Source organism: Scedosporium apiospermum, assembly GCF_000732125.1.
Source record: "Scedosporium apiospermum strain IHEM 14462 chromosome Unknown SEQ_SAPIO_0090, whole genome shotgun sequence".
NCBI classification, from domain to species: Eukaryota; Fungi; Ascomycota; class Sordariomycetes; order Microascales; family Microascaceae; genus Scedosporium; species Scedosporium apiospermum.
Genome location: NW_015971791.1, coordinates 340,461 through 361,989, shown reverse-complemented (window position 1 = coordinate 361,989; position 21,529 = coordinate 340,461). Strand labels below are relative to the sequence as shown.

At 53.0% G+C, this 21,529-nt stretch overlaps 3 protein-coding genes and 2 pseudogenes across 3 annotated transcripts; 3 read left to right on the top strand and 2 right to left on the bottom strand.

The window, feature by feature from the left end:
- Positions 1–485: 485 nt before the first annotated feature.
- SAPIO_CDS3979 (uncharacterized protein) lies at positions 486–1,762 on the bottom strand (the record flags this gene model as incomplete). The annotated part of the gene is made up of 2 exons (XM_016786645.1): positions 486–1,266; positions 1,329–1,762. 2 exons carry the CDS (start codon positions 1,760–1,762, stop codon positions 486–488), a joined length of 1,215 nt encoding a protein of 404 aa, XP_016643621.1.
- Positions 1,763–7,363: 5,601 nt separating this feature from the next.
- On the bottom strand, positions 7,364–9,606 carry SAPIO_CDS3978 (annotated as a pseudogene; the record flags this gene model as incomplete).
- Positions 9,607–9,820: 214 nt separating this feature from the next.
- SAPIO_CDS3977 (uncharacterized protein) lies at positions 9,821–15,046 on the top strand (the record flags this gene model as incomplete). The annotated part of the gene is made up of 8 exons (XM_016786644.1): positions 9,821–9,840; positions 10,486–11,447; positions 11,507–13,138; positions 13,193–13,401; positions 13,455–13,542; positions 13,603–13,647; positions 13,729–13,884; positions 13,956–15,046. The coding sequence occupies 8 exons, from the start codon at positions 9,821–9,823 to the stop codon at positions 15,044–15,046; spliced, it is 4,203 nt and encodes a 1,400-aa protein (XP_016643620.1).
- Positions 15,047–15,593: 547 nt separating this feature from the next.
- On the top strand, positions 15,594–17,051 carry SAPIO_CDS3976 (annotated as a pseudogene; the record flags this gene model as incomplete).
- Positions 17,052–17,722: 671 nt separating this feature from the next.
- On the top strand, positions 17,723–21,275 carry SAPIO_CDS3975 (DNA-directed RNA polymerase III subunit RPC2; the record flags this gene model as incomplete). Its single annotated transcript, XM_016786643.1, has 2 exons — positions 17,723–17,964; positions 18,041–21,275. 2 exons carry the CDS (start codon positions 17,723–17,725, stop codon positions 21,273–21,275), a joined length of 3,477 nt encoding a protein of 1,158 aa, XP_016643619.1.
- Positions 21,276–21,529: the final 254 nt, after the last annotated feature.

The window sequence follows — 21,529 nt, the reverse complement described above, 5'->3', positions numbered from 1 at the left end:
TGTTTCCTTCAATCCATTCTGATTCTCTAGTCAAGGGGTAGATAGTAAAAGTCGAGTGAGAGTTGGAGAGAGTGTCGAGCAGTTCGGAGTATCTAGAATAAGAAAACCGAGTCTGTTCACTTTTCTTTTTCCTTACTCTGACAACTTCGTCCCAGAATCATTTAGCTTTCGAGCGGGGGAGAAAACTATACGTCTAGATTCTAATTCATATGAAGCTGAACAAAAGCTCCGAATACCTTTGCCTTTCTCGAGTTATATTCATGATGAACCCGTACTATGTACAATCCCAAAATCCCCCCAAGACCCGTAAGTCATGCCGCTCATATAAACGAAGAACAAAACCATTGCTAGAACGGTCCAAAAGACGTTCATTTCCCAATCATTGACGGAGATCATTCCATAAATTTCCTCCTAAAGCATGCAAAATCCCCTCCATTCCCCCTCCCGCCAAACAGAGGAAAAATATAATATTAGAAATCCTCCCATTACGCAAGCTCATGCACCCGATGAGGATCAACCGGATTTCCCGCCGCCTCATGAACCTGTCCCTGTTGTCCGGGCGCATACCCCTGAGGCTGCGGCTGCGGCTGCGGCGCACCCTGCTGATACGGCGCGAAGCCGCCGCTCGTTGAGCTCAGCGCGGGACTGGTAACGACGGTGCTCACGCGATTGGGATCCTGGGGCGTCGAGCCGTCGGGGGATAGGCCGGGGACAGGGGCATAATATACGCCCTTGGAGGGATCGAAGCCTTGCGGCGGGGGCGTGGTTGTGAATTGGCCTGGTTGGGCGTAGGCGGGGTTATACACGGATTGGGGATGTTGACCCTGCGCGTAGTTCATCTGCGGTTGTTGAGGGCCGGCGGGTGCTGGAGCTGGCGCGGGCGCGGGCGCGGGAGGAGTCTTGCGCTTGCGGAAGAGGAAAAACGCCGCCAGGGCAAGAAGTCCCAACGCCGCTATCCCACCCACGACACCTCCCGCGATAGCCCCCGCATTGGACTTCTTCTTCGGCTTAGGCGGGTCCGGATCCGGGGTAGGCGAGGTGCCGGGGCTGGTGGTGACCTCGGGGTCGTCTTCGATGGTGGAGGAGGGGATGACGAGGGAGGTGGTGTCGCCGAGCACGAGGGGGCTGAAGGAGCGGTCGGCGGTTTGGCCCGAGAAGGAGGTCAGGACGGGTTGTGGGGTGGAGATGGAGGCGTCGTTGCACCAGTAGTCAATGATGCTGGAGGAGAAGGAGGCGGTGTTGCAGTAGGGGCGGAGGGAGTTTGTGCTGCCATTCTCTCGTGTTAGTCCTCTCATTATCAACCAAAAAAAAAGAGGGGAAAAGCCTACCATTTCAACGTAAACGCATCAACCATACATCCATTATCACACAAACTCTGCGAAATCACCTGATTGTAATCCAAGCACGTCAACCGGATATTACAAGCATCCGTATTACAGCACGCCACGGCCCCCGTCATGGTCGGCTGCGCCGTGAACAAGACGCAGTTGGCCCCCGCGGGACAGTACAGCGAGGCGCCCGGCCGGCCCTCGATGTAGCCGCAGATGTTGTCCGGGCCGACGTAGGCAGTCGTCTTGGAGGAGGCGGCGGCATTTTGGCGGGCGGCGAGGTATTGGCGGGGCACGGAGGGGGCTTGGGTGGGTAGGGGGAGGACTTGGTCGAAGGGGAAGTCGATGTGGGCGGTGCGGGCGGCCGGGGAGGAGGCGGTTGTGGAGGCGGCGAGGGTTATGGTGAAGAGGGCGGCGCGGGTGAGGGAAGGCATTGTGAGGGGATTGGGCTGAGCCTCGGGAAGATCGAGGGAAGGATTTGATGTTGGAGGATGGAGATGGTTTCGATCTCGGCTTATACTGCCACCATCACTCTCGAGCCTCGACCGCTTATTAGTGTATACGAAGTCGAGATGCTCTCCCAATCGCTGCGCTTTAAACGGTAATCGGAAGGAATATTGGAGAAGCCGATTGAGAAGAGACGACGATTAAAAGGCACAAAGACGCAAAAGAGGAGAAAAGAGAGACGAAGAAAAGAGCGAGGCTTGGGAGGTACAAGGATTTAGTACGAAGTACGAATATTATGTACGTATGCGTGCTATTAAACCACCGCATGAGGAAAGACGCAGACCATCATCCACACCCCATCCACACCCATCCGCACTCGGCAACGAGATGCAAGGCAAGCCCTGTGAGGAAAAGTGAGAGTGGGTCAATAACCGCAGCCTGGTTCTCAAGAAAAGACGCAAACCTGCAAATGCAAGACCCGAATCGTCTACAAAGTTACTCAGAACAGGGCTTCTGAAAAGTCTCAGGTCCTCAAGTTTGGGGGGGGATAGGATCGATCGCCAAGGTCAACGAAGGAAAAAGCGGCCAAGCCAGCCTTAGGAGCTGGGCGAGCTAGGCCGTTTTGCTCCTCGTCGAGTCCCCACCCAAGCTCGAAGGAGATTGGCATGGGAGGAGATGGGACCAATCATGGGGTATCAGGGTGAGGTGGCTTGCAGGAGCTGACAAGGGTTGATGGGGGGCAGAAGGTGGGAATGAATGGGAAGAGATAGAGGGAACATGGGGACCCGAAGAAGCAAAATGCGTTGTGGGCTGAGTCGGGCTATTCTCTCCGGTTCTTGCCTCTTGGGGGCTGGGATTGAATCGCTGGGCAGCGTCCGTTGTTTGCTGTGTACAAAAGCTGAGGTTGAGAGTGTAGTTTAGATACACGGGGACTTGAGAAGTTGGGGAAACCTGAACGGCTCTTTCTAGCACCCACAGCTGAGGCGGCGACGGTTGCACGACTTGTACGTACGCGTCTTGGATGCACGGCGGTGGATATTATGATGGGATGGCGGAATGGGAGGTGTGGGCTGGGAGACCCAAATCTTCGCCGGGTGTATCGATGGGACGAAGAAGAGGTCGACGTCTGTGCCATGGTTACTTGCAGCCGCTGCTGTCATCTCAGCCAGGGAACCCAATTTTTTTCAGTTCCTCAGCTCCTCGTCTTCATGAGCTTCACAGTGATGACTACTTGTGCTCTCATCAACGATGCTTCGTCCCAATCTTGACGGGCAGACTGTGAAATAGACACGCCGAACACGCACCAACATCCAAATGAGTAGTGCAGGATTCAGAGGGTGGGCAGAGACGACTTGGTTTCGACGGAATGTGACCGCCTCCATTCAGTCTCGATGGAGCAATATTGAGCCGACCTGACGGCTGGGGAACTCCACCCCCCGCTGAACAGCCAGAGAGGATTGGCGGGGGAAGAGCAAAGTGATATTAAGAAGTGCACTATCAACAGTGATCGCCCATACTCCACTCATTAGTGCGAGGGCGTGTTCCACTTCAAATGGAACAGGGCTGGAATGTGCTTTGTAGCGCACTCTTCGCTCTGGTGACCGGTTTTGTTAAGTCTCATCATCCAGCATCAATCCAGTCTTCAATTGTTCCTTCCGGGTTCTCCTTAATACCCAAGACTCGGATGAGGATGACTAATCTACAGCAATTACGTCATGTGACAGGAATGCATCCTAACCTTCACTTCATCCGAAATAATCTACGAAGTACGTTCCTCGTTCCTTAACGAATCACCGGCTGCTTGGATGAGCCATCGGCAGTAGTGTACCTGTCTGCACAGGTACTGCCAGTGAAATTAGTTTACGAGGAAGATGCTTGCGAAGGACGGAGCTCACTGCAAGTACTCGGTACTAGGTCCATGAGTCGTGAGCGACTCTAAGATGCCTCCGTTTTCTTGCTTCTTCAACATCATTTTTTTCCCTTCGTTTTTCTAATCCCAAGAGACTCAGCAACAGCCAGGCAGCTCAAGCTGAAATGGCAGTTGCATGAAAAAAAGTGACAGTCCTTCTATCCGCGGTAAATGGTTTGGTTTGGTGATATTCCTGACCTTAGTTCCGATTCCGTTCCCTTGGTAGATCTCCCTTGACGATTCCGATAGGTATGCGCTGCCACAGCCTCGTCCAGAGATATATTCTTTCAGTATGTAAAGAGGGTTCGACAACACAGCTCATTTGCATCATGGCGGGTTTGTTGGCCTCTAGATTTTCAAGTTATCGTAGCCGCGACCTAGCGCTTGCCCTACCAGGAAACATGGACTTGGAGCCTCTGATGGAGAACCCTCCCCCCCCCCCCCCCCCCCGGGACATGCTAAGACTATAGGTTGGCGAGGGCGGGAACGAAGGGCGGGCGTCACAGACTAGGGCGGAGAGTACGGAAGAGAGCATCTCCCAGAACAAGAACGACCTGGGCAGCCGAGGCTCGTTGCGACTCAACTCACACCATACAAGCTGTTGGTTGGGCCACTACCACCCACTTCCTGGCTTTTGGCAACAATGCGAACAACACAACAGCCAAATTTGTATCAAGTTTTAGTGAATTCTTGGTATTCAGCGCTTCACATTCACCGGACATCCCGATTTTTGCTAATGCTGATAAGATGATCTTTGTTTCCGCAGCTGTGCATGGTGTTACTTGCCTTCGTGAAGCCGAGTTGAGATGAATGATACGCTAAACTAGAGTACGTTCTACTAGATATGGGAAGGGAGGAAGGTTGAAGATTTAAGCCACATTCTCTTGATGAATACAAAGCCAAAATAACAGCCAGGCAAACAAGTTGCTTCCTCCCCCTCCGTGCTGTTAAGCCTCGTATTCGAAATCAACCCGACTCTTTTTCTCTTTTTCGTACGCCATCTACTTCGGTAGTTAGTTCTCCATATGGTAAGAGAGCGCCAAGTTAGGTAGGACCTACAAATCCATAAGTAGAAGAACTTGGAAATGACCGGCAGCCATAATGTCACGGCGACAATCTGCCCAAATGACCATGTCGTCGGCTCATTCCCTTACTCGTAGAGGTCACGGTATATAAAGAGGAGGCCGCAAAAACCTACAATAGTCATCCCTAGTAAAAAAAGAAGGCTCAGAACAAGGTATTTCATGAAGACCACTATTGGTAGACCGAAGAATTTCCATATCCAGTGCAACAGGAGGGGTACGGTGAAGAAATATATTGTAAAGGCGTGCCCGGTGACTACTGAAAGCATCTTCTCGGTCGTCTCACTAATTGGTGGCCTACAGTAAGACATCGGCCCTAGTTTGTCGCCGCAAGCAGGTATTGCTGAAAGGCTTTGAAGGCGCTCCATCTGCGCATCGGTTTTATAGCCCTGGTAGATAAAAATGGTCGCATGGAGAGCCAAGTTGACAATGAAAAGTAGCAGAGCGTATCCGGATCTGTCCCGCGTGCTGTGGAGGATCGTCTGTAACGCAAGAGCGGGCCACAGTCCGATAGAAGGATAGCCTCGATGATGAAAACATTATAGGCGTATGCAGAGAGCGAGAGTGTATTTTCCGTCAAGTTCGTGTAGTTGGTGAAGGTGATGTATGTTGCGATGTAGACTGTTCCAGTAAAGAGGATTTGCGCTTCCTGCAGCTCGAGGATTATGGAGTCTGCTGCCATCGGGAAACGCTTTGCAAACCGCCATAGGGATACGGCTACCCGATTCTTAGGAGCACGGGGTTCCAGCCTGTGGTAGTCTGTCGGCTGAGACATTTCGGAAACAAACGCCACCAAAAATATAACAACCAAGCATAAAGTAAGGATGTCCTGAACCATGTATGAGATGAGTACCTAACCGAATCTTGCATTAGTAGAACTAGAACAAAGAGGGATATGCGAAACGCTTACTTACACCTGGACCAGCGATGTCAGAATCGATTTCTACTTTAGCACCCTCGCAGTAGTTATCGAGAAGGTTCCGAAAGTCGGATATGTTGTACCGGCTGCTTGCATTGAACTGGGAAAACTCTGGTGTGCAGCTTGTGCAGCTCCCGTGCCCGGAATTTGCGCATGAATCACGCAGGCATCGATGAAAGTTGTCGAAGACGGGTATTTCATGGAACTCTTCCACAGAGCCGAAGTGAAAGATATAGTCCGTTTGCTTTTCTTTGTCGCGGTCTATAGTGTCGTTCCAAAGACTGACCTGCAGAGCAATACTCGCAAGAGTAAGACAGTTGGCGAAATTTTCTGGCGTCTTGAACATGTGTTCGGGTTCAGAGCATGTCGCCGTACAGTTGAGGTGATCTGGGGGTCTCCGTTGTCGCACCCGCCTTTGAACAGATCCACATCACTCATCTTGCCATCAACTAGAGCTTGGAAATACAAATACACACCGTGCCATGCGTTAAACTGCTTGGGCATATAGCCATTATTCCAGTGCAGAGATTCCGTAGTCGTTGCCAAGTTCCATTCCACCATGTTGGTAGTGGGATTGGATTGGTGTCATACGAAGTAGGTTGTCTTTTGGAGATGCCAGACAAGGCTGTCTGCTAGACATGATGGATAAAGTGGGTGTAACGGTGGTGAGAGCAGTATTTAATATGATCTTCCCCGCAGCCAACAGCCCTGGATTTTGGGAGGTGCAGGAGAATGAATAACCAATCCCCATCCCGCAGTAGCAGCTCAAAAATTACAAATTGTCGTTCTATGATACCAAGCCACGAAGCTTGGCAAAATAAAATCGAGGCAAATGACTGGAGACAAGTGCTCGCCAGAATCAGTTCCGAAGGGATACCCAGCCGGAGACCGTCATTACAGAATGGGTCGTAAGCCAACATTTTTAGACCCGATCTCTTTGCGTCACAGCCTTGAAAGATACCTGACTCAAGCCGAAGCAACCAGATCGTATAATATATGCTCGTTTCTTGGTGACTGGGCCGGCAAAAAGGTGTGTTGACAAAACCCAGCAATGCTTCACACGACGGCTCCCGTCGACAATGCTCCAACAATCTGTGAAGGGCAGACTTTTGAAATAGCCATGACGAAGCCTTCCCCAGGACTCCTGCACACTCAACCATGATCCGAAGGGCAAAATCCGGAAGAGGCGGGCCGACATGTGTAGTAATTAGTGTGCGAGAGGTTCGCGGCGGGATCTCCGGAAATCTCCGTTCGAGGACCCACAGTAAATCGGAAGACGATTCTCGGCGCCGACGTCCCCGGCCCCACAACATGAATTCCGAAGCCCGAACCGGCTCTTTTTTTCCAACACTCTCACAATCACAATCACGAGGATGATGCACAAGGGGCCGCGAAGGGCGAGCCGACCAGAAGCACTGCAACTATGAGCCGTGAGTTACTCCAAGATCCCTTCCTTTTCTTGCTTTTTCAAAATCATTTTTGTTTTTCCAGTCTACCCGAAGCGTCTTCCTCATCCGACAATAGTTCAAGATCCAGCAAGATTCAGGAATCTACTTGGTCGGCCGAGAAGATTATCAGATTATGGATCTATATTAACTGATATAGCAAACGCGAATAACCAACCCAAGAGTACAAATTGGCCCTTTCCAAACCAAAGGTTGAGCGAATACACTTGTGCCTAGTTATTCTCCAAGCCTTGCAGCTCCCGGGCCAGTCTTTCTGCACTCGGAGCTACCTGCGAAAGTGCCAACGTTTCTAGTGCCAATATGAAGTCACCAGTATCTTCTGGGCCATCTCTCTCAGGGCGTTCTTGCTCGAAGCCGGCTCTGACGGTGCAAGTAGGCCACGGACTCGTTACCAGTACCTTGAATGAGGCCCTAACATCACTAGATACCGTAAGGCCCAGTATCTCCCCGAGGCTGTCCAGCATATGATCCTCAAACTCCTCGCGTTCGTAGTAGATAACGCCATCTATGAAGCAAAAAAGGGTGACTTCCGCCGGGAGTTGCCGGACAAGCCACGAAAACAGCTGTATAAGGTGCGGCAAGCTACCCATCTCTATCAGGTATGGAGCCAGCTCGGGAGGCAAAAGATGGCGCTCCCCGAAATCGTAGTCACAGAGTAGCTGAGAGATGAGACTCCGAAGCATCCTCTCGATCGTTTTGATTTTGGTCCCGCGGCGATGAAATTCCGAGGCAGAGTTTGACGTGTCATAATAGTAGTCACCATCGTAACTCTCCGTGTCGCAGCTCGAGTCGTCCGAGGACTCGGAGTCTCCAGGACTCAAGTGGCGGCCGCAGAACCAAACTAAGCATAGATAATGCGTCTTGAGCCGAAGCATGTTCGCCAGGTTGGTGCAGAACAAGGACAGGGCCGACGTCTCCATCAATAGGCCTGAAAAGTTACCCTGTATCAGTAGCTTTGCCGACCTCGGTGTGACGATCCAATCCTGGAACAGTTTGCTATGCACGACTTGCTCTGTTCGAAGGCGATCTTGTAGGCACAGGCGGACTTGCCCTTCTTCAATCTCCGCCATGTCCTCGGTGTCTAGGTCTGGGATTTTTAGCATTCTCCAAAGTTCGTCCTGGTCGACCATGGACATTCCCGTGCGCGGCGTGTGTAGGCGCTGTTGTAAAGTCGGCGGTCGATCGTGGGAAGGATTGTTTGGCAAGTTCCGTAAAGCTAGGGTAGGGTAAACGATGGTTTTCCGAACAGGAGGAGCTGTTTCTAAAAGGGCGTGGAGGGGTCGTCGTCAGCCAAGCAGTCTAGTGAAGGAGCGAAGACATAGGGATGTCGGTACCTTGTATTCTCCTCTTCTCCTCATTGTGCCTGTCAATAAGTAGGTGTAGCATAGCATTGAATCCCCTCTCTACTTCTTCTACTCTATGGAGTATGGTATAAACCCCATTCGAGATGTTCCTTTGGCCCTCGACAAGCTGCCGGTGTATCTCTTTCGTCACTCCCGAGTCTTGCATCACTGTTAGTGTCTGGCCTGTATTAGAGAGTGGAGTTGAGTTACTCACATTCCTGGGTATCTCGAATATGGACCTTAACAGCTCCCTCCATCAGTTTCTTGCTACTGCGGGTGATGGCAACGAGGCTATCGAGAAGATCCTTTTCGTAGTCTTTGCCGAACATGGCGGCTTTAGCACCACGTTTCACTATCAAACTCGCGGGCTCTATTAGTATTCCCTAAATACGGCACTAGCCAGGGGGAGTATTCGGCTGGTGAAGCCTTGATTTGGAGACTCACATCCCGGGCTGGTAAAAAAACTCAATGGCTCTCTCCACGGCAAGCAACACATCCACCATAAGATCCACCGCCTGTTGCGCAATCGTCTCCTCCGTCTTGAAAGTTCCAAGGAAAATCTCAACGTCCGAAAACATGTTTTCCAGGTCATCGAGGGCATCCAACGTCTGCTGGCGCACCTCGGCGTTTTTCTTCGCCGCGTCAAGGACGATCAGCACGGCGCCGAGCACGGGAGTGACCACGTCCATCTGCGGCACCACCTTGGTTCCGGCTCGCACCGGCTCCGTGCCGTTCTCGGCTGCCCAGCGCCACACTTTGCGGAACTTGCCTTTGGCCCCGGTTTCCTCGGTATAGTGCGTTTTGGCGGCGTTGAGCTTGTCGTAGACGGCGACCCATGATTTGTCTAGGCGAATGTCGTATTCAGGCTTTCGGTGGGGTGCTGAGATGCCCGGAAGCTGGCTGAACTTGGCCATGGCTGTGGGGAATATCATGTCCCAGTGCTTAATGGCACTGCCAACTTTGGCGAACTGATCAGATGGCGACTGAGCACCGGGCGCAGGGCGATCTGCCGGGGACAAGTCTGCTGTTTGTGCTTGCAGTAAAGCATTTGCAGACACTCGGGTGAACAGATTGACTCGGCCATCGTAGCCTACTTGGCCATCACTGAACATGGTATGATACTCCGGCAAACGCGTTTGGATAAATTCAGCCTCCAAAGTATAGTTTTGGCGCTCTGGGGTTGGCAATGCCTCTGGCTGGGCCATTTCAACCATCCGAGCAGAGTGCTTGTTGAACAAGGACGTAAAAGAATTATTCGACAACAAGATGAATTTGGCTATAAGCTTGTTTGACATACGGTCTAGGAATTAGGAGACATATCTCACCATGGGTCACCGATCCATCCCGTAAGTCGAGCAGAGTTGGGCAAGGAAGGATACCTGACCTATGAGGAGAGGAGGAGAAGAGAGCATTCTATAGACTCTGCGCTGAAGAGCACAAGTACACATGTTGGGGGTACCAGACTTGCAGGAACGACATGCAATGCTACCCGGCCAGCCTGCTCCATTGAGCCAAACAAGTTCACAGCGTCGAACCCTTCTTTGTGGCTTGGACAGCGTAATCCTGTTCCGTGTAGCGCAGAGAGCCTTGCCTACAGAAAACCCTCAATCTCTTCACGTCTACCTCAGTAGCCAGCCGTCGATGTATCTGTATTCGTCACCCCGTAAGCAGCTAGAACGCCACATGCGAGCCTGCCCTGTTCGATTGGACTCGAGAGGGACGCCAAGAATAGACAGGAACCAATAATGAATCCTATGATGTGCGGTGGTTATGTAGAGTCTGAGTATTCGTCGAGAAGAGAAGCGTGCGAAAACGGCGTCAGTAAACCTGAAAAGGCATGATGCAGGTGCTTGTCCGTTCACCCCGCTCGAACATATCCTCGTTCTCGGAGCGTCCTGCTTTTCTAAGTCCCAGTAGTTTGTGGCTCCCTCCTCTCCCTATCTCTTTTTTTGTTTCCAAAAGCTTTTGAATTGACATTCCACTCCCGATAGCAAAAGGATGGGAGGTGCCGACCAAGGCCCGCACCAGCGGCAAGGCGAGGAGCGAGAGCCATTTAACGAGAACTACGCCCAGAATGATGAGCAAACTCCAGCTCTGCATGAGGACGGTTCTGATAATGAAATGGGCGAAGCACAAATTGATTCCAGTGACTTCCTGAGAACGCGGGAAGAAGAGCCCACGAATGACACCGATCGAAATCCGATGGTGCAAAACAGCGGCGTTGAAGAAGATGCCGCAGCTGGGACAAGGCCCCCAGCAGACGACGATATACGTCTGCTCGAAGAAGTCACAGCACTACGTGAGCGGCTCTTCGACCTCGAGCGACAAGCTCGACCAAAGTTAAACGCCGCCTCTCTCGAAACCGACTGGAAACGCGATTTGGACAAACTCGGACCTGGTGAAGCAGCATTATCGTGGAAGAAGGGGATGCAGCAACGAAGAGTGGCACTTCTCCTGGACAACGCGACGTATACCGAAGGAAGAAGTTGGCTTCGAAGGATTGAGGTGGAAGTGGATCGCAGGATCAAAGAGGATCTGGAGTACAACACGAAACTCCTCAAGCTACGAAAGGAGTGGGAGAGGAAGAATAGTATTTCGAGGAAGATAGCGCAGGAGCAGCGCGAAGGAAAGGAGCTTGATATTGACGAGAGTGATGCGGATAGTCATGATCTCGGGGACGACTCTGATACTTCGGAGGCGGCGTCGGAGTTCTATGGGGACCGACAACGGTTGCTTCAGAGGAACTACGAGTACGAAAAGAAGGCTCTTGAGGTGAATTACAGAATGAGGAAAAAGAGGCAGGCACGGAGAATGGAGTCACGCAGAGCGCGTCGGCCAGCAGAGTCGAGCTCGAGGCCACTGGCAGACATGGGTGGTGGCTCGGCTCGTCCCATACACCAGCCTAAGCCCTCGCAGATACCGACGCAAAACCCATTCGCGAGTCCGAAGATAAGTAAATTCGAAGCATCCGCGGATTATCAGTTCCCTAGTTCCCCGGGCCCATGGAAACAGATCCGAAGGCCGGAACCACGCGTCGCGACAGGACAGGCCAGAAACCTGGAATCTTTGCTCAGCCGTCGGCTCTCTCACAGGCACTGCATCTAGTGTGGGAGAACTTCAAAGACACCGTCGATACTCCGGAATGGCAGGCTTGCGCCGTCGATGTCCTGATCGGGGAGCCGGTTATTAATTTCGATAGCCGGAGAAGAAATATGCTCATCACCAGACGTGCGGGCGAGAAGCGAAAGATCGACCATAGAGAGGTCGAGAGGAGCCAAAACGAGGACGTGGTGGATAACAGAGATGCAGCTTTACTGCCTACATCGCCATCTTGGGTTCCGGAACGCATCCGCATCCACTCTCGGCAACTTATTCAAATTCTTGCGGAGGTTCACGGCGCCTCTTTAGCCACGCCGCCCCCTACCCTTACTCTCTTGAGACCTTTTAGGAGCCTCGTACATTATGACCAGGCACTCAAAGAGTGGCGGGAAAAGCTAGAAAAGAACCATCCCAAGCCGGATTTCTTTGAATGGAATCCGGATAGTGGTGTATCGAGCTCGTCAGAGACCCCAGAAACCAAGGAATTCAAGAGAAAGAATTCCCAACAAATGGTACACAGCCCTAGCGGCGAAAACCTCCGAAAAGAGACGGACGGCTCTGACAGTGAAGGCAAATGGGGCAGCTTGTATAGCGGGGATGACGGCGTACACTCTCGTGTCGCCTACGAACATCTGGGAGTTCTGTTAGACATCATGGACAACAATATTCTACAGAGGAACCGCTACTTGGAGAGCGATGCCTGCAAGAAAGTCGTCTTTTCCGACCTATGGTATCTGTTTCAGCCAGGGACTCACTGCATCGCGCCAGGCGATAAGCAGGCCTACAGAGTTCTGAGCTTGGAGAACGTTGGACATCGGGCTATCGATCCGTTCAGCAAGTGGCAGGCCGGCGGCGACGGAGAGGCATCAATCATTATAAAATGCGTGTCTCTAGATTTTGATGGCAAGTTCCTCGGACCGGTTTCTAGCACCTTCAGGATCCTGAAGTTCGAACGCGAGAGAGACATCGCCACGCTTGACATCTACCCTTTGCGATTCTATAGTGCGGCGACATCAGAGGCCCGAGGAGCGGGTACCGCGGACGGAGAACCCGAGAACCACGCAACGAGACTATGGGGTACTCTCATTGAACGCGGGAAGAAGTTCCTTCAGGTATCTGCGAGCAACCTCGCGGCCGTCAAGCCGCTGCACTACTTCGGACCAGTCATCGAGACGTTGGACGAAGTCGAAAGCCAGGTAGTCGTGGACTTCGAGGCGGCTTTTTCGATAGAGGAGCACCTCAAAAAGGGCTGGAGACCCGAGTTGGAAAATCTAATCGGCGATGGGAGAGAACCGCCTAAGCCACAGCTCTGCAATGCGGAATGCTGTGCTCTGGAGAACATCCACGACGATTCGTTCGTGGAGAGGAAGCGAAACGAAGAGTTCCCGAGTCGTCTTCTCCCGGAATCCTCGGAGGAGATGCCTTCGATAATGATCATGCGGAGGCAGCTAGACTTAGACTCTCCGGAGAAGGGATTGTCGGAGGATGATCTCGTAATTATGCCCTACCGCGTATTCGGTTTCATCCTTCGAAGTCGGAAATGGGGTATGTGTAACTCAAAGCAACGCCAAAGACTAAACATATCTAATTTGTCAAAAGCAAAACTGGACATCGATCATCTCACAGACATTCGGCCACTTGATGATGATGACTTGGGCTGTAGTGATACGAAGAATGACGAAGTGCCAGTCACAGCGTTCGATCGCCTCGTCCTCCCCGCCGGACACAAGCGCATCATCCTCTCGCTCATCACCCAACACTTCCGTCGTAAAGAATTGGCAAAGACCTGGAATGCACACAATGACGTGGTAAGAGGAAAGGGTTAGTCGCTCACATTTTGACCCTCGCTAGCTACTACTAGTCGATATTGATATCAAGGGTACATGTAGGCAAAGGGTTGATCTTGCTCCTTCATGGCGCCCCGGGAGTCGGAAAAACCACTACCGCAGGTAAGTTTCGGAGATTCAATTGAAAGGCATACCGAAGACATGTACTGACGCCTTAATTAGAGGGTGTAGAAAAGTTCAAGAGACCTCTCTTTCAACTGACTTGCGGTACGTGTCCTGGTTTCACTGTATTCATGCTTCTGCTTAGCCTTAACTGCTGGCGCGACCGACTGACATGACACTACAAAGGCGACCTAGGCACGACGGCAAAAGAGGTCGAGGCTGCTTTGGAGACAAATTTCGCCCTGGCAAGCCGATGGGGATGTATCCTACTCTTGGATGAGGCCGATGTTTTCCTCGCACAGCGAACCAAAGAAGACTTTCAGAGGAATGGTCTCGTAGCTGGTAAGCTGAGCAACACCCCAAGACTAGTCATACAGTTAGGCCGCCATACTTACTCGTAATGTGGATTTTAGTTTTCCTGCGGGTTCTGGAGTACTACTCTGGCATACTCTTCCTCACCACCAACCGAGTCGGTGACTTTGACGAGGCATTCGCATCCCGGATACACGTCTCGCTATATTACCCAGAACTCGACAAAGAGAGCACCCTGGAAGTGTTCAAGCTCAACCTCCAGCTCATCCGACACCACTTCCACGAGCGGGACAGGAAGTTCCTCCCCGATGAAATGGGCATAGGTGCCTTCGCGCAGAAATACTGGGACGAGAACCCCTTTGACCACTGGAACGGGCGACAGATCCGGAACGCGTGCCATACCGCCCTGGCGCTCGCCGAATACGAGGCGCAAGGCGGCGGCATCGAGACATCCGTAAGGGCAAACGCCGACGCCGAGCTCAAGGTGTCGCATTTCGAAACCGTGGCGGCGGCCTATCTCGAGTTCGCGAGGTATATGAAGGACATATACGGGACTCATACGGCGCGCCGTGCTAAGGAGGCGGGCCTGCGTGCGATGTGGGTGAATGAGAAGGGCCAGGTGATGGGGAGCTTGGGGCCGAAAGAAGCTGCGGCTTTGAAACTTAGTACGAGCAAGTCCCGCTACAAAATGCGGTCGCAGGGGAGATATCCTGGTGTCGAGCCATGGCAGACTCCGAACCCAGGCGATCTAGATCCACAACCGCCTCGGAGAACAGGAGGAAATCAAGGATATGAACAGGGCCCAGGTCCGGGGCCAGGACTACCCCGACAACCGTCGCCGGCTTTCGGACACGGAGGCACTTCTCAGGAGTACTTCGTGAACCCTGGCCAACCGTGGCAGCAACGGCACTCACCGCAAAACCTACAGTGGGAGGTCCCTGCTGTTCCGCCTATAGACCGGGGACAGCGTGGGCATGCGGCTGGACAGGAGCAGCAGTACGTAGCTTATGGCCGGCATGAAGACGCTCATGGCGTAGCGCTCCACGAGCCTCAATTTTCGCAATCCCGATTTGCAAACCAGGAGCCTGCTCTGCCCATCCCTGGCTCTCAAGCGGAAGCCTCATCGCGCGGAGGTCAAACGTATAGACAAGGCGGTGAATTTCCATCGGATACAGGAAATCGACAAATTTAGGTAGAAACGAATAAAGTTCAGAGTGCGAAACCAACTCGAGAAGGACAACGCATTTACCAGGCTTAGCAGCGGTGGTGCTGGGAAATCGCGATGTCTACTGAGGCTAAACCAACCATCCTCGGTCGTATGTCTTGGTTCTTCAGTAATTAATTCAAGTAACAATCCAAACCTCGCCTGTATACTCACCACGGCCTCCAAAGCTCATCAATATGGGCGAGCCACTGAGCCATTGCCCCCTAGGTATCCGGATCAGTTAGCAACTCACTCCAGAAAAGCTTCAGGTTATGAAGGCTCTCACAAGCAATAACCCCAAGTGCTGAATATCGGGTCGGTGGTATTCTTAAATCCGTCCTACTATACGCCTAAATACATAGATGGCACACAGCACAACCTCACTTCGTGAATGCTAACCGCCAAACTCGCTCCCTTGCAAACCTCTCACAATCTCGCATCAACTCCCGCGACTTGTAAACTCTGGACCCAATTTTACAAAGCGCGTAAATCGTTCGGTGCCCATGGTGCAAGGCACCAGAATGGCAGCCGCAACATGACAGACATCCTCCACGTACTCCCAGACTTCCCCGCCGGCCAATTCTCCAAGCTTCTGCAGGTCCTCGACACTCACGGCATCACGACTACGGACCTCCTCACACTCGACGCGTCAGATTTGGGCAGTCGGACTAAGTTATCGGTTCTTGACCTAAAGCGCTTATCTGCTGCTGTCCTTGACGCGTTACATCGGGACCTATCAGTGCTACCAGCCCGGAATGACCCGGAAGAGTCGCAATCTTCAGCACCTACTTCCTCGTCTAAGAAGTCATTGGATGAATTGTGCAATGCTTGGTCTACTATTAGCACTCTAGATGACACTATTGACGCTGCCTTGGGCGGCGGGGTGCCCACGGGCTACATCACCGAGATAACAGGCGAGAGCGGCACTGGAAAAACCCAATTCCTCCTCTCACTCCTCCTCGCCGTGCAACTGCCACCTCCCCACGGCCTCTCGCGCCCAGCATTATACATCTCTACAGAGTCTCCTCTCTCAACCCAACGCTTATCACAAATGCTCTCCTCAAACCCGCTCTTCAAGACCCTCGATCCTAAGGACAGACCGACATTGGACAACATCGTCAGCACCGCCACCCCCGATTTAGAGTCCCAGGACCACATTCTCCAATTCCAGGTGCCCGTAGAAGTCGAGCGCCGCAACGTCGGCTTGATAGTCCTCGACTCGGTGGCAGCCAACTACCGCGCGGAATTTGATCGCGGCGGTGCGAATGCCTCCTCTTCTCGATCCGCCTCCCGCGGCTCTAACATGGGCGCGAGGAGTAACGAGTTGATCCGGCTGGGCGCCCAGTTGAGGGAGCTGGCGCGGAAGCACAACTTGGCTGTCGTGGTTGCGAATCAAGTGGGTGATCGCATCTCTACGTACATACCACTGCCAGGTGGCCCGCCAAGTAGTAGCTTCGAGGTGCCAACGCAGGAGAGTCCACTTGCATCGCGGGCTGGGCGTGCAGTCACCTTTGGTGACTCTCAGGAACCACCAGAGGAAGGAACGCAAAATGTGCCACCGCCGTCAGAGACACCGTCTGAGCCCGTGATGGACCCTACGTTTCTGCTTGACTTCCAGCAGCGTTGGTTTACGGGTTGGGGAGATGATCTTTTTGCGGACTATCCACTCAAGACGCCGAGCTTGGGGTTGGTATGGTCTACGCAGATTGCTTGCAGGATCGCTCTGTTGAGGAAGCCTCTATATGGCATGCTAAGGCTCGAGGAGGAAGGGGAAGGAGAAGAGGGGGAAAAATCTCTCGGGGAAGCAGGAAAGGAAGAGGAGGATAGGAATATACTCTTCCAGACACAAATAGGGTGGAAGAGGTGGATGAAGGTTGTGTTTGCGCCGCATGCGCCGGAATCTGGTCAGGGATTCAAAACAGCTGTGAGGTTTGATGTTACGATGGGAGGATTGAAGGCTTTGGTGGGCGCAGAGGCGGATGATGGTTTTTAGGTTAATGATACGGTGAATGGTGTTTGGCAGGGCGTCTTGTTTATTCTAGAGACACTCTTGGTTGGTTTATTCGGAGATGCTAGGATATGGGTAGCCATGCGAATTATTACACGATTTCTCGATCCAAAAAATAAATAAAGAGCATGATGGTTGCGTTTCATCTCTTTCTTCAGAGTCTTTACCCCAGGAGTAAAAGGAGAAGGGAAAATCCAAAAAGAAAATTGATGATTCGGCCCGGGCTCGATCCGGGGACCTCTTGTGTCCAGCACCTTGTGGATGTTAGACAAGCGTGATAACCAACTACACCACCGAACCAACGATTTGCTTGATTGTGCACTCGGTAGGTTAGCTTGAGGATCCTCCAGTGAGACGCTGCTCTCCTGTGTCTTGCACCAGTACGAATATTCTAATAAGCGATATTTGTAATTGACGAATCCCACCCACATGCTGATGCGCTTCTCCGCGACTTCTGCATTTACCGCCTGCCAAATTCATCGCCACATCTGCACTTCTCGCGGGGACCCCGGCAGAATCCAATAATTTTTGCCTGTCCCGCCTCTCAATCTTCCCACTTGCAAAAGCTCCGTCATCCCGCCGTCCAAAAACCAACAATCCGGACAACCGACATCTGGAAGCCCAAAAAAAAGCATGCACAAACACCGAACCCCGTTATGAAAGTAATCGACGACGGTTTCGAGGCCCTCCTCGAGCCGTTCTACAACGGCAAGAGCCTCAGCGATCCCATCTCCACCAAGGAGGACAAGTTCCAGCTGCTCCCCGCCTTCCTCAAGGTCAAGGGTCTGGTGAAGCAGCATATTGACTCATACAACTTTTTCGTCGAGCAGGGGATCAAGGACATTGTTCGCGCCAACTCGAGGATTAAGAGTGATGTCGAGAGCAGGTTTCTTCTCGAGTGAGTACCAGATCTGAGCCAATTGTTTTTCTTTTCTCTCTCTCTTTTTCTTTGTTTCTAACACGTTAAATCATAGATTCACAGACATTCGAGTCCTCACGCCGCGCCGCGTAGACTTCGTCGACTACCGATGCGATAATGAAATCACCCCCATGGAGTGTCGCCTCCGCGACATGACCTACGCCGCCCCCATGGTCGTCGACATAGCCTATATCCGCGACAAAACCCGAGTCATTAAAAAGGACGTGCCCCTCGGCCGCATGCCCATCATGCTCAAGAGCGCAAAGTGTCGCCTCGCCGGAGCCAACAACGCCCAGATGGAGGCCATGAACGAGTGTCCGCTGGACCCTGGAGGCTACTTCATCATCGGCGGGACGGAAAAGGTCATTCTGATCCAGGAGCAGTTGAGCAAGAACCGAGTCATTGTCGAGGCGGACGAGAAGAACCAGATCATTCAGGCGTCGGTTACTAGCTCGACGCATGAGCGCAAGTCTAAGACGTATGTCCGGCTCAAGAAGGAGCGCATATACCTGACTCATAACGTCTTAGTGGAGGATGTGCCCATTATTATTGTGCTCAAGGCCCTCAGCGGGCTGTCTGATGCGGATATCGTGAATTTGGTGGCTGGGTCCAACTCCAAGCTTCAGGACGACTTCCTGGTCAACTTTGAGGAGGCGACAAAGGCCGGCATCATCAGCCAGCAGGATGCCCTCGAGTACATCGGTTCCAAAGTCAAGATGGGCTCGAGAAGGGGTCAATTCGGGTCCCAGCCCCGAAGGAACCACGCGGAAGAAGCCCTCGACGTGCTTGCCAATCTAGTAGTTGCCCATGTGCCCGTCACCGGGCTCGAGTCCAACACCAAGGCCGTCTACCTCGCCTTGATGGCGCGGCGCGTGCTCCTCGCTGCGCGCGACCCGCGTCTCGTCGATGATAGGGACTTCGTCGGAAACAAGCGACTCGAGCTTGCCGGCCAGATGTTGACGCTCCTTTTTGAAGACTTGTTCAAGAGGTTCACGAGCGAGGTCAAGCTCAACATCGACAAGTTCCTTAAAAAGAACAACCAGGCCGTGGCGTTGGATCCGGCGAATATGATTCGCAACCATGCCAACACCATCGGCCAGGGGCTCAACCGAGCTATCCAGACGGGAAACTGGACGGTAAAGCGATTCAACATGAATAGGGTCGGTGTGACCCACGTCCTCAGTCGCCTCAGTTACATCAGCGCTCTGGGAATGATGACTCGCATCAGCAGTCAGTTCGAGAAGACGAGGAAGGTCAGCGGTCCTCGAGCCCTTCAGCCCTCTCAGTGGGGTATGCTCTGCACGTCAGATACCCCCGAAGGTGAGGCGTGCGGTCTCGTGAAGAACCTTGCGCTGATGACTCACATTACTACTAATGATGATGAGGAGCCAGTGCTCGAGGGCATCTTCATGGATGACGATGTGGATTCCCTCAAGACCATTGGCGGACAGGACCTACATGATAAGGTCCACGTAATTCACCTAAATGGTACACCTATTGCAACTACGAAAACCCCAGACACCGTCACGGCGAGGCTTCGGCGTCTAAGGCGGAAGGGCGCCATCTCGCCGTTCGTCAGCGTCCACACAAATTCTCACTACAATGCCGTCCATATCGCCACGGACGAAGGGCGTATCTGCCGGCCCTACATTATTGTCACGAACAAAAAGTCGAGGCTGAAGCCCCAGCATCTTCGGCTCCTCCAGCTGGGCAAGGTTGAGTTTGATGATTTCCTCAAGCACGGCGTGGTTGAGTACCTGGACGTCAACGAGATGAATGACTCGTTAGTCGCAATCGAAGAGTCCGACCTTACCAGAGCCCACACCCACCTAGAGATTGAGCCCTTTACCATCCTCGGAGCCGTCGCGGGTCTCATTCCCTTTCCCCATCACAACCAGTCTCCTCGTAATACGTATCAATGTGCTATGGGTAAACAGGCCATCGGAGCCATTGCATACAACCAGTTCAACAGGATCGACACTCTGTTGTACACGCTCGTCTATCCCCAGAGGCCTATGGTGATCAGCAAGACTATAGAGCTGATCCACTACGACAAGCTGCCGGCCGGACAGAATGCCACCGTCGTCGTCATGTCCTATTCGGGTTACGATATCGAGGACGCGCTCGTGCTCAACAAGGCCGCCATCGACCGCGGCTACGGACGCTGCCAAGTCTTCCGTAAATACACGACGGAGCTCCAAAAGTACCCCAACGGCCGACGCGAGCAGCTCGGCAGGCCTCCGCGGGACGACGGTTCGGGCGGCGCCGCCGGCGTGCGCGAGGGTAAGTACAACGCGCTAGACGCCGACGGGCTCGCCACCGTCGGGTACCGCATCAAGGCGGGCGAGACTATGATCATGAAGCAAACGCCGCTGGACCTGGCGACGACGGGCATAGGCCTCGACCGCGGCCCGAGCGAGTTCCGGGACTCGTCGATCAACTACAAGATCGCGGACCCGGCCTACATCGACAAGGTCATGCTGTCGCACACGGAAAAGGAAACGACGGTCATCAAGATCCAGACGCGGCAGACTCGACGGCCCGAGCTGGGCGACAAATTCTCCTCGCGCCACGGACAGAAGGGAGTCGTCGGCATCATCGTCGACCAGGAAGACCTGCCCTTCTCGGATCAGGGCATCGTACCGGATATGATTATGAACCCCCACGGTTTCCCCTCCCGAATGACGGTCGGAAAGCTCCTCGAGTGCCTTACGGGTAAAGCTTCGATCATCCACGGACGCAAAGACTACGGCTACGGCGACGCCTTCCGCTCCCACCCCGTCGAGGAAATGAGCCAAGTCCTCATCGACCACGGCTTCTCGTGGGAAGGCAAAGACTACTTCACCTCGGGCGTCACCGGCGAGCCCCTCGAAGCCTACATCTTCAACGGCCCCATCTACTACCAGCGCCTCAAGCACATGGTCCAAGACAAGATGCACTCCCGAGCCCGAGGCCCCCGTGCCATCTTAACCCGCCAGCCCACCGAGGGTCGTTCTCGCGACGGCGGCCTCCGCCTCGGCGAGATGGAGCGCGACTGCCTCATCGCGTACGGCGCCTCGCAGCTCCTCCTCGAGCGGCTCATGATCTCGTCGGACGCCGTCGACATCGACATCTGTCAGGAGTGCGGGCTCTTCGGGTATAAGGGGTACTGCCATACGTGTAGGAGCACGGCGAGCGTTACGAAGATGACGATGCCTTATGCGGCCAAGTTGCTTGTGCAGGAGTTGATTAGTATGAATGTTGGAGTTAGGTTGAAGCTGGAGGATGAGTTTCCGCATCCGAAGAGGTGAGGGGAAGATGGGTTTTCTGTCTATATGTATTGGGCGCTGTTGGTTTCTTTGTTCTATCGTGTAGCATAGTATTAGGCGAATGATGTTTATGATTGGAATTCTGTTCCTCTCTTACTTGTGATGGCTGGTTGTTGAGTTCCGAGTTTCAAGAAGCTCTTGTCCATCTCCAAACGTAGTCCCGTTCCCAGCGGAACTTATAATGACATGTAGCTTCTCACCACTCAACAACATTGATTCCAACCCACTTTGAGCTC